Raw genomic sequence first — 15,092 nt, 5'->3', positions numbered from 1 at the left:
CACCAAACTCAGTCTACCCACCCTCCTGTATGGCTCAGAGACATGGACCATATACAGAAGACACCAAGTCGCTGGAGAAATACCAATATCTCCAAGATCCTACAAATCCCCTGAGAGGACAGATGCACCAACATTAGCATCCTCGACCAGGCTAACATCCTCAGCATTGAAGCACTGACCACACTTGATACGCTCTGCTGGGCAGGCCACATTGTTCGCATGCCAGACACGAGATTCCCAAAGCAAGCGCTCTACTCGGAACTCCTTCTCAGCGAACGAGCCAAAGGTGGGCAGAGGAAACATTACAAGGACACCCTCAAAGCCTCCCTGATAATGTGCAACATCCCCTCTGACACCTGAGAGTCCCTGGCCGAAGACCACCCTAGTGGAGGAAGTGCATCCAGGAAGGTGCTGAGCACCTAGAGTCTCATCGCCGAGAGCATGCAGAGATCAAGCGCAGGCAGCAAACCAGTCCCTCAATGACTATCTGTCCCAACTGTGACAGGAACTGTGGTTCTCGTAGTGGACTATTCAGCCACCTAAGCACTCATTTTTAGAGTGGAAGCAAGTCTTCCTCGATTCCGAGACTGCCGATGATGATGATGGTTTGCTCTATGTTGTTCCAGGTGGCAGCACGGCTCTCATGAGTGCTGGGCACGAGTGTTGGGGTTGCAGAGGAGTCATGAGCCAGAGAGAAGACAGTCCTGTCTCCGAGCAGCCAGCCGAGTTTGCTGTGGTGGCTGCAAGATTGCTGACACACCAGACTGATGCCAGATGAAGGCATTATGGTTCCTGCCAAGATAGAAGGCATTGACATTGAGGAACCGCTGGGCGTGGTAACACACCACCTGCACATTGAGTGGTAGCCTTTGTGGTTACAGAATATCGCAGGGTTGTTATACGGCGCCCGCGTAGCCACGTGTGTGCAGTCAATGGTGTCCTACACCATGGGGAAGCCCGCTATCCCAGCAAAGCCACATGTGCGCTCGTCCTGCTTCTCTGCTCAGAGAAGACTCTCCTGGTGTCGAGAGCCTCAGTGACCTCCCAGATGCAGCGATGGACAGTGAATTGGAAGATGTTAGCTGCGTGTCCTGCTGCAGACGGGAAGGATCTGCTGGTGAAGAAATTGAGGGCCATTCGGAAAGCTGTGGTCGCCTTGCTCTCAGGATGCTGATCTGGTTGCAGGAGGATGCAGAGTTCTGTGACCACCTTGGTGAAGTGTAGCCTCCTAATACACTACACTGCTACTTGCTTAAATGGATACAAGAAGTGCTTTGGAGACCCAAGGTGGGGGATGCCTCCTGTTGAGAGCTCTCCTGGCCATCATCCTCCTCCCTCTGCACACATCTCTCCTTTGCTGCCTCCGCTCCCTCTGCTAAAGACCCTGGAGTGTATGGTCAGCTGCAAGTACAGCCCCCATGACACTGAGCAAGTGTTAAAAAAAAAAAAGAGGCATTCTGCCTTTGCAACACTATTACCTTAGAACCTTCAAAGAAGTTTATAAATCCACTGGAGTTGCAGAAAATAGTAGAGCCAGTCAAACTGCATAAACACGTCATGTGCAACTGATTGCTGCTGATCCCTTTAAATATCACTGCTGGAGTCTCCTTTGTGCTTGCCCAGGCTTACTTAGCTGGTCGTTGTTGAGGCATGCTGGTAAGTGGAGCGGCGAAATCTAATGTAGCAGATTGGGCATCAAGTGAGCATTACACACAAGTAATGTCACGATCGCTTCTATCGGCTGTGCTGCTGGCCACCCCAAATGACTCAGCCGTGGGACCCACCGGCAGCTGGCGCGAGAGCAGCGGCCAGCATTTTATCACCCGATTATGGCTTTATTTCTAGTCCTCAGTAATTAATTTGACCGAAAAAGATTTTTTTTGAATGCAAAATGTTAGGACAGCCGAGACCCATTGCCTACAATTCCTGTGCCATGAGGAAACTCCAGGAGGCTTCATGTGTCCTGGAAAGTATGCCGGCACAGCAAGTGATCAGGAAGGCCAATGGTATCTTGGCCTTTATTGCGACGGGGATAGAGTATAAAAAGCAGGGAAGTCTTCCTACAGCTATACAAGGTATTGGTGAGGCCACATCTGGAATACTGCGTGCAGTTTTGGTTTCCATATTTACAAAAGGATATACTTGCTTTGGAGGCAGTTCAGAGAAGGTTCACTAGGTTGATTCCGGGGATGAGGGGGTTGACTTGAGGAAAGGCTGAGCCTCTACTCATTGGAATTCAGAAGAATGAGAGGTGATCTTATTGAAACGTCTAAGATTATGAGGGGGCTCGACAAGGTGGATGCAGAGAGAATGTTTCCACTGATGGGGAGACTAGAACTAGAGGGCATGATCTTAGAATAAGGGGCTTGTAATGTCTGTAAGCTTGTAATGTTTGTAGCTTCACACTGTGGATGTGGACGCATTGTGTACTGCAAGTGCAGGGTTAATAATAAACAGAACCAGGCAGATTTTCGGAGACTTCCGAGAGAGCTGCCTGCATTGTTAGGGAGCTGTGTTTGCTGTGCTCTGTGAAGATATCACATTTGGTGACGGAAGATGGGATTTTTCAGATGATTTAAAGCTTAAATTTTGTTGAAGAACTCAGCCAGCTGACAGAGACTTTGGAAGTTTCTGTCTTTGGAAAAAGCTACAAAATCCGAGGTAAAATACAGCACACGGTGTGAACAGCTAGAGATTAAAATGGCAGGTGTATTGGGAGATTTGGGAGAATATAGACACGACTGGGAATGTTTTAAAGCGTATGTGGATTGGCTAGAAATGTATTTCATTGCAAATATCAAAATTCCAGACAATGCAGTGCAGAACCAGGCTGTGTTGGAAAGTAAGAGAGCAATCTTATCGGAGACAGGTCCGGAATTATACGAAACCCTTGTAAATCTGCTTGTGCTTGATGAGCCAAAGGAGACAACGCTGAGATTTTAATGAAGCTGGAGCAGCACTATAACCCCAAACTGTTAGAAATTGCTGAAAGGCATCGTTTCGGGATTCGATATCAAAAGGCTGATGAAAGTATCTGTGATTACATCGTAGCATTAAAAAAAGCTATCGATTCACTGTAATTTTGGAAACTTTCAAAACCAAGCATTATGGGATCATTTTGTTTGTGGGGTGAAAAATGATGCAATCAGAAGGAAGTTACTGACGACGGATGACTTGACTTTTGAGATTGCTTGTCAGACAGCGAGGTCGATGAGCATGGCCGAACAATATTCCCAAGAATTAAATAATAATTACGGTCGTCAGTCAACCGAGGTAAATCACCTGCAGGTTCAAAGTAAAAGACGATGTGGGCCCAAAGTCTCAGAAACTAGAAATTCTAAGAACGTCGAAGTCGTGCTCTCGGTGTCTGGGACAACACATTGCTCAAAGTTGTTCATAAGTGAAGGCAGAGTGTTTCTTCTGCAGGAAGACTGGGCATCTTATGAAGGCATGCCGACTGAAGGGTAAACAGCTTCCAAAGCTATGAGTCCAGCATTCAAAGCTATGAGTAGAAATCGAGACTATATAGCATGGAAGAACAACAGGACGAGGAGATGTTAGAGTTACACGTCATCAGGAGCACGAGGTTAACGGACAGCAATTCGGAAAGCATCAAAATCCACATAGATGTTGCGGGATTCACGATACCAATGGAAATTGACACGGGTGCAACCGTGAGTGTAGTACCGGAGTCACTGTACCACGACAATTTGCGTGATTTCCAATTGGAGAAATCCAAGATAGAGCTGCGAGGCTACTCGGGAGAGAAAATTCCTGTGATAGGTCGTATCACCGTACGGTGAGATATAAAGATCAATTTCAGAACTTGCCTCTAATAGTAGTGAAAGGAGACAAGCCTGCCTTACCAGGAAGCAATTGGTCGAGCTCACTGAAGCTGGATTGGAGTAAGATTTTCTGTGTGGAAGTGAGATTTTCATTAACGGATGAGGTTATCAAGCAGTATCCGAAGGTGTTCTGCGAAACGGGCAATTCGATCCAAGGCTTCAAGGCGAGTGTCAGGGTACAGAAAGACACTAGATCAGTTTACTACAAGCCACATTCTGTACCATATGCACTCGAGAAAGTTGAGCAAGAACTCAAAAGATTAGAGACTGAGAACATTATTTGTAAGATAGATCAATGTAATTGGGCTACACCCATTGTTGTTGTACCTAAGTCTGATGGCAAGGTAAGATTGTGAGATGATTATAAAGTAACCGTAAACCAGGTTCTAGAAGGCAAGGTCCCCAATACATTGCCGAATATAGAAGATTTGTCCACAATAGACAGGTGGTCAGATCTTCTCAAAACTGGATCTTATGAATGCCTACTTACAGCTTGAACTAGATGAGGAGTCCAAGTCATGTTTGACTATAAATACTCATCTAGGGCTATATCAATTTAATAGGCTACCGTTTGGAGTATCTTCCGCCCCTGCCATATTCCAAGGCGTGATGAACCAGATTTTGCAAGGTATTGAAGGGGTAGTATGTTATTTGGATGACATACTAATTTCAGCACCAAATAGGCAAATTCATAACATATTGAATGAAGTCCTCAAACGGCTAGAGAAGCAGAGTATGAGTGTCTGCTCGTAAGTGTGAGTTATTTAAAAACTCAGTGGCGTACTTAGGGTACAGAGTAGACAAAGATGGTTTACATCCAACTATGGAAAAATTGGATGCAATTAGAAATGCACCCACTCCCAGGAATGTCACTGAACTTTGTTCATTCTTGGGTCTTTTGAACTATTATGGGAAGTTCCTACCAAATTTGGCTACAGTATTACATCCACTGATTGAACTTTTGACCACTTCCAATTAACCTGTTTTTTTTTAAAAAAACAATGCGATACAGCATTCAAGGAGTGTAAAAGCAAATTGGTAGAGATCATAGACTCAGGTCCACTTCCCCACCCGCACCCCATAACCCCTTATTCCCTGATTGGCCCGCCTAACGGAGCTGGTAGAGTGTGGTCAGTGCTTCGATGCTTAGGATGTTGGCCTGATTGAGATCACAGATGTTGGTGCGTCTGTCCTCCCAGGGAATTTACAGGATCTTATGGAGGCATCGTTGGTGGTATTTCTCCAGCGATTTGAGGTGTCTAATGTATATGGTCCACGTCTCAGCCATACAGGAGGGCGGGTATCACTACAGCCCTATAGACCATAAGCTTGGTGCCAGATTTGAGGGCCTGATCTTGGAACACATTCTTCCACAAGCAGCCAAAGGCCCACTGGAGACTGTGTTTAACCTCGTCGTCAATATCTGCCCTTGCTGATAATAGGCTCCGAAGGTATGGAAAGTGATCCACGCTGTCAGGGCCGCACCGTGGATCTTGATGACTGGGGGGCAGTGCTGTGTTGCGGGGTCAGGTTGGTGGAGGGCCTTTATCTTACGGATGTTTAGTGTAAGGCCTATGCTTTCGTATGCCTCGGTGAAGAGGTTGACGATGACTTGGCAGTTCAGCCTCTGAATGTGCGCAGACGCAAACGTCGTCAGTGTACGGCAGTTCGACGACAGAGGATAGGACGGCCTTGGATCTGGCCTGGAGGTGACAAAAGGTGACCAGGATCCCACTGGTTCTGTAGTTTAGTTCCACTCCAACGGGAAGCGATGAGTGTGAGGTGGAGCAGTGCAGCAAGGAAGATCGAGAAGAGGGTTGGCGCGATGACGCAGCCCTGCTTGACCCCGCTCTGGCCGTTGATTGGGTCCGTTGGTCAGGATCACAGCTTGCATGTCGTCATGGAGCAGGCAGAGGATGGCGACAAACTTTTGGGGGCAGCCGAAACGTAGGACGACGCTCCATGGTCCCTCGCCGTTAAGTGTCAAAGGCCTTTGTGAGGTCAAAGGCGGCCATGTACTAGGTGTGGCCTCACCAATACCCTGTACAACTGTAGCAAGACTTCCCTGCTTTTATATTCCATCCCCTTTGCAATAAAGACCAAGATTCCATTGGCCTTCCTGATCACTTGCTGTATCTGCATACTAAACTTGTGTTTCATGAACCAGGACCCCCAGGTCCTGCTGTAATACCTGTAAGGCAGGATAATTGAAATCTCACATCCCAGCAGAAAGCTGCAGGCCCACAGGTTGAGCAGGTGTGACACTAGCTGGAAGGTGGTGTGTTAAACTAATTAGGTTTCTATTTGGCTAAATCGGTGCAGAACGCTGCTTGGCTAGTGATGACTTTTTAGACTGTCCCAGAAAGAGCACATATACATTAGAAACTCTTAACTAGAAGTGCATTTCTTAGAGGAACTAAAACCGAAGTTTGTGTGCGTATAATCAATAGAAGGATGTTGTTGAAAGGAGAACTGTCTTTCAGTGAATAGCAACATAAGATTTTTCATAGTTACACCATAAGCACATTGGGTATTGGTTACTGGAAAGAATCCACAGCATTCAACACTGATCTGGAAATGAAAAACTCCAAAAGTAATAAGACATCTTCAGTAGAATCAAACTGGCATTTTAGTCGTGAATAGTGCTGGTAACATAGAAACATAGAAAATAGGTGCAGGAGTAAGCCATTCGGCCCTTCGAGCCTGCACCACCAGTGAATATCATGGCTGATCATGCAACTTCAGTACCCCATTTCTGCTTTCTCTCCATACCCCTTGAATCCTTTAGCCGTAAGGGCCACATCTAACTCTCTTTTGAATATATCTAATGAACTGGTATCAACAACTCTCTGCGGTAGAGAATTCCACAGGTTAACAACTCCGAGTGAGGCAGTTTCTCCACATCTCGGTCCTAAATGGCTTACCCCTTATCCTTAGACTGTGACCCCTGGTTCTGGACTTCCCCAACATCGGGAAAATTCTTCCTGTATCTAACCTATCCAATCCCGTCAGAATTTTATATGTTTCTATGAGATCCCCTCATTCTTCTAAATTCCAGTGAATATGAGCCTATTCGATCCAATCTTTCATGTCAGTCCTGCCATCCCAGGAATCAGTCTGGTGAACCTTCACTGCACTCCCTCAATAGCAAGAATGTCGTTCCTCAGATTAGGAGACCAAAACTGCACATAATATTCAAGGTGTGGCCTCACTAAGGCCCTGTAAATACTACAGTAAAACCTCTCGGCTCTTGTACTCAAATCCTCTCTCTATGAAGGCCAACTTGCTGTTTGCTTTCTTCACCGCCTGCTGTACCTGCATGCCAACTTTCAAATGACTGATGTACCATGACACCCAGGTCTCGCTGCACCTTCCCTTTTCCTAATTTGTCACCATTCAGGTAACATTCTGCCTTCCTGCTTTTGCCACCAAAGTGGATAACCTCTGATTTATCCACATTATACTGCATCTGCCGTGCATTTGCCCACTCAACTAACCTGTCCAAGTCACCCTGCAGCCTCTTAGCATCTTCCTCACAGCTCATATTGCTACCCAGCTTAGTGCTATCTGCAAACTTGGAGATATTACATTCAATTCCTTTGTCTAAATCCTTAATGTATATTGTAAATAGCTGGGGGCCCAGCACTGAACCTTGCAGTACACCACTAGTCACTGCCTGCCATTCTGAAAAGGACCCATTTGATCCTACTCTTTGCTTCCTGTCTGCCAACCAATTCTCTATCCACATCAATACATTACCCCCAATACCATGTGTTTTAATTTTGCACAATAATCTTGTGTGGGACCTTGTCGAAAGCCTTTTGAAAGTCCAAATACACTACATCCACTGGTTCTCTCTTGTCCACTCTACTAGTTACATCCTCAAAAAATTCTAGAAGATTTGTCAAGCATGATTTCCCTTTCATAAATCCATGCTGACTTGGACCGATCCTGTCACTGCTTTCCAAATGTGCTATTACATCTTTAATAATTGATTCCAACATTTTCCCCACTACCGATGTCAGGCTAACCAGTCTATAATTCAGTTTTCACACTCCCTCCTTTTTTAAAAAGTGGGGTTACATTAGCCACCCTCCAATCCATAGGAACTGATCCAGAGTCTATAGAATTTTGGAAAATGACCACCAATGCATCCACTATTTCTAGGGCCACTTCCTAAAGTACTCTGGAATGCAGACGATCAGGCCCTCGGGATTTATCGGCCTTCAATCCCATTAATTTACCTCTCACAATTTCATGACTAATAAGGATTTCCTTCAGTTCCTCCTTCTCGCTTGACCCTTGGTCCCCTAGTATTTCCAGAAGATTTGTGTCTTGCTTAGTGAAGACAGAACCAAAGTATTTGTTCAATTGGTCTGCCATTTCTTTGTTCCTCATTATAAATTCACCTGATTCTGACTGCAAGGGATCAAAATTTGTCTTCACTAATCTTTTTCTCTTCATATATCTATAGAAGCTTTTGCAGTCAGTTATGTATGTTCCCTGCAAGCTTACTCTCATACTCTATTTTCCCCCTCCCAGTTAAACCCTTTGTCCTCCTCTGCTGAATTCTAAATTTCTCCCAGTCCTTCGGTTTGCTGCTTTTTCTGGCCAATTTACATGCCTCTTCCTTGGATTTAACACTATCCCCAATTTCCCTCGTTAGCCACAGTTCAACCACCTTCCCCGTTTTATTTTTACTCCAGTCAGGGATGTACAATTGTTGGAGTTCATCCATGTGATCTTTAAATGTCTGCCATTGCCTATCCACCATCAACCTTTTAATCATCATTCACCAGTCTATCCTCGACAATTTATGTCTCACACCAGCAAAGTTATCTTTAAGTTCAGGACCCTAGTCTCCAAATTAACTGTCACTCTCCATCTTAAGAATTCCACCATATTATGGTCACACTTCCCCAAGGGGCCTCGCACAAGATTGCCAATTAATCCTCGCTCATTACATAACACCCAGTCTAGGATGGCCAGTTCTCTCGTTGGTACCTCGACCTATTGGTCTAAAAAACCATCCCTTTTACACTCCAGGAAATCCCCCTCCCCCGTATTGCTTGATTAGGCCAATCTATATGCAGATTAAAGTCACCCATGATAACTGCTGTACCTTTATTGCACGCATCCCTAATTTCCTGTTTGATGCCAACTCCAACTGGTCTCCACACAACTCCCACTAGCGTATTCTGTCTTTTGGTGTTCCGCAGCTCTACCCATACAGATTTCACATTATCCAAGCTAATGTCCTTCCTTACTATTGCATTAATCTCTTCTTTAACCAGCAACGCCACCCCACCTCCTTTTCCTTTCTGTCTATCCTTCACGAATATTGAATACCCTTGAATGTTGAGTTCCTAGCCTTGGTCACCCTGGAGCCATGTCTCCGTAATCCCAATTACATCATATCCTTTAACAGCTATCTGCTCAGTTAATTCATCCACCTTATTACGAATGCTCCTCGCATTAAGACACAGAGCCTTCATGCTTGTTTTTTTGAACACTCTCTGTCCTTTTAGAATTATGTTATGTGGCCCTTTTTGATTTTTGCCTTTGATTTCTCTGCCCTCCACTTTTCCTCATCTCCTTTCTACCTTTTGCTTCTGCCCCTATTTACTTCCCTCTGTCTCCCTGCATAGATTCCCATCCCCCTGCCATATTAGTTTAAACCCTGCCCAACAGCACTAGCAAACACTCTCCCTAGGACATTGGTTCCAGTCCTGCCCAGGTGCAGACCATCCGGTTTGTACTGGTCCCACCTCCCCCAGGAATTTGAATCCCTCCCTCTTGCACCATTCCTCAAGCCACGTATTCATCTTATCTATCCTGCTATTTCTACTCTGACAAGCACGTGGCACTGGTAGCAATCCTGAGATTACTACCTTTGAGGTCCTACTTTTTAAATTTAATTCCCAACTCCCTAAATTCAGCTTGTAGGAACTAATCCTGTTTTTTTACCTATATACGATCTACTTACTGTTTATGAATATTAAATGAACATTTATTTTATTGTATGAAAATTGTTTAAAATAAAGCAAACCTCAAACACAGCCAACTGATCTCACACCCTTGCAACAGTACACCATGACTAGATCACAGTGATATCAAGCATATGCAACACTACTTCAACTCAAAGCAGGTAAACCATTCAACTTAAATTAGCAAAAGGGAAGTATTGATAAGACAAGATTCTCCCTTCATGCCAATGTCGGCTGGCGCTCTCCTCTCCAACATTTTTCATACTTTACCATAAATCCACCTCAACTTAATCCTGGATTTCGCACATGGACCAAAGGAAACCCTTTCAGCAAAAGTTTTAAACCATGACATGGAATTATTTGGTCTGGAGTCTAATGTTGTACAAGCTTAAACTGCATTGGAACTTTGTTAAAAGTGAAGAAAGGCAAGACAGACCAAAGCATCCTTCACAGTGTAATCTTGAACTATATTTAAGCTAAAAGTAGTATCCACCATAACTCCTAGGTACCAATATACAAACAATTGGGACAGATGCGTGTGCATCTTGTAATATACTTAAGATCGCTTCTTGAGCTGTGGAAAGACATAATATGCCATGTGGAGCACCTACCATCAACAATTTGCAATGGTACAATCTCTATGATCCAACGCACTTGAGGTAAAATGGATGACAATGAGAAAACATGATCAAATGCTTGGCTGTGATGAGGGGAGAGTGTTATCAAAATAAGTCTTCATAGAACATATACTTGATGCGATCAGTATAAAGAAAGAACTTGCATTTATATTGCACCTTTCACATCCTCACAACCTTCCCAGAACAATTCACAACAATAACTTACCGTTGAACTGTAGTCATTATTATGTAGACAAATTTGCAGTGAGGTACATGATCTGATTAACAATTTTGGTGATGTTTGTTGAGGGATAAATGTTGGCTAGGAAATCCGAAAAACTCCCTCCTCTTCGAAAAGTCATGTGGGATCTCTCACAAAAGCAGAAGAATGCAGATCTTTTCTGTCCACCTGAACGGTGCCTTGGTTTAATGTTTCATCTAAAAGGCGACACCTCAGACAATGTCGCACTCCCTTCGTGTAAGATTATGCGCTTAATCCTGGAGTGGAGCCAGTTTCACCATATACATCATAGTTGTGTATGATGTACTTTGGCCCCAGTGACTCAATGCTCAATCTACCTGCTATAGTGGACTGGTGCAGTGTTGATCCAGCATCAAGCCAACCATGAGTGGGTCTCCTTGTAAATGTTTTCATGTATGTACAATTCTAGCACTAGTATAAAAAGTCAAGACTGTAATATAAACTCAAAGCCAGCTCATAGCTGTCTGGAATCCAAGTTAAAAAAAGTGCCAGTACAAAATGGTCAGAATAGCCAAATTGGAGTGCAATTTGGCTGCTGTATATGCTTAATTTGCACCATTACCAGTATAAATTTGGTTTAAATAAAGAGAGAGTTTGGCTTTTGATCACTTTACTTACAGGATATTGGTGAGGCCACACCTAGAATATTACATACAGTTTTGGTCTCCATATTTAAGGAAGGATATACTTGCATTGGAGGCTGTTCAGAGAAGGTTCACTAGGTTGATTCCGGAGATGAGGGGGTGACTTATGAAGATAGGTTGAGCCTATACACATTGGAGTTCAGAAAAATGAGGGGTGATTTACCGAAACATACAAGGTAATGAGGGGGCTCAACAAGGTGGATGCAGAGAGGATATTTCCACTCATAGGGAAACTAAAACTAGGGGACAGTCTCAGAATAAGGGGTCGTCCATTTAAAACTGAGATGAGGAGGAATTTCTTCTCTGAGGGTTGTAAATCTATGGAATTCTCTGCCCCAGAGAGCTGTGGAGCCTGGGCCAATTGAATATATTTAAGGCGGAGATACAGATTTTTGAGCGATGAGAGAACAAAGGGTTATGGGGAGCAGGCAGAGAAGTGGCGTTGAGGTTATGATCAGATCAGTCATGATCTTAAGTGGCGGCGCAGGCACGAGGCGCCAAATGGCCTACTCCTGCTCCTATTTCTTATGCTCTTAAACATTTATGACCACAGCAGTGTGAAAATTACTTTACTGCAGCACTGCTTCAAAAGAGAAAACACATTTTAAAATGCATAAGCTCTTAAAGATACAAATATGCAGCATAATGGATTTCAACTATTTGGTATGAACTCTCACCTGGGGATGACGCTTGGTAGATTATCTGGTCAACACCCCTCTCTGGTACTGCTGTATGGCAAATTGCCATCATCGTTAGAAACTCGCAGATGACTGGTGCCGTGGGCTAAGTGTTGAGAAAAAATTGACAAAGCTCAGGAAAAGAAAACATCAGAAGGATTTGTAAAAGACACGCAGACATCTCAAAATTTAAACTGGCTTATAATTGTATTATTACACAGGAGTTACAGCACCAAAACAGGCACTCAACCCAACGGGTCCATTCCAGTGTTTATGCTGCACACGAGCCTCCTCCCACCCTACTTCATCTAACCCTATCAGCATAATCATTATATTTCTTTCACCCACTTGTACGTCCCCTTAAATGCATCTATATTCTCATCTACTCCATGTGGTAGTAAGTTGTACATTCTATTCACTCTCTGGGTAAATAGGTTTCTCCTGAATTCCTTCACATGGAATCATGATTACATCTACCTTATTAATCCCTTTCATTACCTTAAAGGTCTCCATCAGGTCAGCTGTCAGCCTTCTCTTTTCTACAGAAAAGAGCCCCAACCTATTCAGTCTTTCCTGATGGATGTAACCTTTTCAGTTCTATATCTGTGTAAAATATTTTTGCACATTCTCCAGCACCTAGATATCCTTTTTGTAAGAGAGACCAGGGGCTCATTTTTCCACAGCACCGATTTTTGACACAGTTGAAAAGGTACGTCTGATTTTTTAGTGGCCGACTGCGCCAAAAAAAGTTCAAATTTCACCGGAATTAACTTTGACTTGGGAGTGGCACACATTGGCCTTAAGCTCTGTGGATGGAGCTTAAGGCCTGTGCCAAAATCTGATGTTGCCAGGGTAACGAGGGACACTCTGAAGAGCTAAGGCTGGAAACTGAAACTGATGAAGGGCTGAGGCTGGTCTGGAAACTGAAGCTGCTGCTATCCTGGGTGGAAAGGACCCCCACCGCCCCACTGCCGGTGCCACTCCTATCCCAGGCCGAATGGCCCCCCCTCCGCCACCGCTGCTGCTATCCCAGCCGAATGGCCCCTCGCACCCCCCCCCCCCCCCCGCTGGTGCCGCTCCTATCCAAAGTCGAACGCCACCACCCCCCCCCACCCATGCTGTCTCTTCAGCTCTGCTGAAACAATGCCGTCTTTTCTCCGCCGCTTTTGTCTTCTCTGCACCGATTTTCTTAAGTGTAGGTAAGGTTTTTCCAGAAGAGTGCAGTGCACCATTTTATCAAAAATCGGACTTGGCCAAACTCGCTTAAATGGCGCACCCAGCAGGTTCCATCCCCAGTAATGTCAAAAAATCTGGAACTGAAAAAAAAAATTGGTCGTACCTACTTTAGAATGGCACAGAAACTTTGGCAAAACTTGCAGATTTTAGTCTGCTCCAAGGAAAAAAAACGTAGGCCAAAAAACGCCGCAGAATGGTGTCAAAAATTCATCCCCAGAACTGTTCACAATACTCTGATCTAATCAAGGTTATGTATAAAGTGAACATAACTTCCCTACTTTTTAATTCCATTCCAAGAAATGAACCCCATTGCTGATTGCATATTTTTTATGGTCTTATTAACTTGCGGTTCTACTTTTGATTTGTGAATCTGTACCCTAGATCCCTTATTGATGTCTCATTGAACTCCGCTCACAATAAAATTGAAATTTACAAATGGTCATAAAAATATTTTCACATTTTAAAAATGAATTTTATGAAGTAACAGAATGATGCAGATAACCCAACTACTCTGTGCAGGTCTTAAAGATTATGGCCCAAAATGTGCAGTCAGAGGCTTGTGGGCAGATTCGTGCAACCTGCAAAAATCTAGGAATTTACCTGTGTAGTCCGGGAGGTTCAGTGACTTGCAGTACTGGGCCTCTATGCGTAGGCCTGCGTAGAGGACTACGTATCTCAGGGGCGCATGTGGTTTGCAAGCACCCCTGGGATCACATGCCCAACCAATAAAAGGGAAATACCATTCATACTTATGGGGAGTTCCCTAAACTGAGCTCCCCATAAGTATGAAAGGGGATCACTTAAAAAAAAATACATGCATTAAATTTAAAACAATACATTTGAAATTAATTAAAATTCCATTTAATTCAATATTTTGAATAAAAGTTACCATTTTTGAAAATAAAATTTGTTTTAACAGGGCTAAAAATAAACTTACCTTATTGGACAGTGTTTTTAATGTATAAATGAATGATACAATTTAATTTCTGTTTTTTTTAAAAAAGCTCTTCCGCTGGTAAAAGCAGTCCTTGCGAAGCAGGCCTTATGCCTGCTTTTACCAGGCATAAGAATTTCAAAGGCATTCACTGGGCAGAAGTTGGGCAAATTGGCACCTCATTTGGAAAGAGGTGACATGATAGGTCCAAGTCAGCATGGATGTGTGAAAGGGAAATCATGCTTGACAAATCTTCTGGAATTTTTTGAGGATGTTTCCAGTAGAGTGGACATGGGAGAACCAGTTGATGTGGTGTATTTGGACCTTCAGAAGGCTTTCAACAAGGTCCCACATAAGAGAATGTGCAAAATTAAAGCACGAGATTGGGAGTAGTGTGCTGACGTGGATTGAGAACTGGTTGGCAGACAGGAAGTGAAGAGTAGGAATAAATGGGTGCTTTTCAGAATGGCAGGCAGTGACTAGTGGGGTACCACAAGGTTCTCTGCTGGGGCCCCAGCTGTTTACATTGTACATTAATGATTTAGACGAGGGGATTAAATGTAGTATCTCCAAATTTGCGGATGACACAGTCGGGTGGCAGTGTGAGCTGCGAGGAGGATGCTATGAGGCTGCAGTGTGACTTGGATAGGTTAGGTGAGTGGGAAAAATGCATGGCAGATGAAGTATAATGTGGATAAATGTGAGGTTATCCACTTTGGTGGTAAAAACAGAGAGACAGACTATTATCTGAATGGTGACAGATTTGGAAAAGGTGAGGTGCAATGAGACCTGGGTGTCATGGTACATCAGTCATTGAAGGTTGGCATGCAGGTACAACAGGCGGTTAAGAAAGCAAATGGCATGTTGGCCTTCATAGCGAGGGGATTTGA

The 15,092-nt window shown here is 44.0% G+C and overlaps 1 protein-coding gene across 6 annotated transcripts in view; it reads right to left on the bottom strand.

The window, feature by feature from the left end:
- Positions 1-15,092, bottom strand: part of atp8a1 (ATPase phospholipid transporting 8A1) — a 509,869-nt gene that overhangs the window by 293,197 nt on the left and 201,580 nt on the right. For all 6 annotated transcript variants that reach the window (XM_070870244.1, XM_070870234.1, XM_070870228.1 and 3 more), the window contains one exon: positions 12,033-12,138. In XM_070870244.1, coding sequence (XP_070726345.1) covers positions 12,033-12,138 — 106 coding nt within the window. The remainder of the gene's footprint in view (positions 1-12,032; positions 12,139-15,092) is intronic.

The sequence above is a fragment of the Pristiophorus japonicus genome, chromosome 2 (genome assembly GCF_044704955.1).
Source record: "Pristiophorus japonicus isolate sPriJap1 chromosome 2, sPriJap1.hap1, whole genome shotgun sequence".
NCBI classification, from domain to species: Eukaryota; Metazoa; Chordata; class Chondrichthyes; family Pristiophoridae; genus Pristiophorus; species Pristiophorus japonicus.
This window is presented reverse-complemented; position numbering and strand designations above follow the sequence as displayed.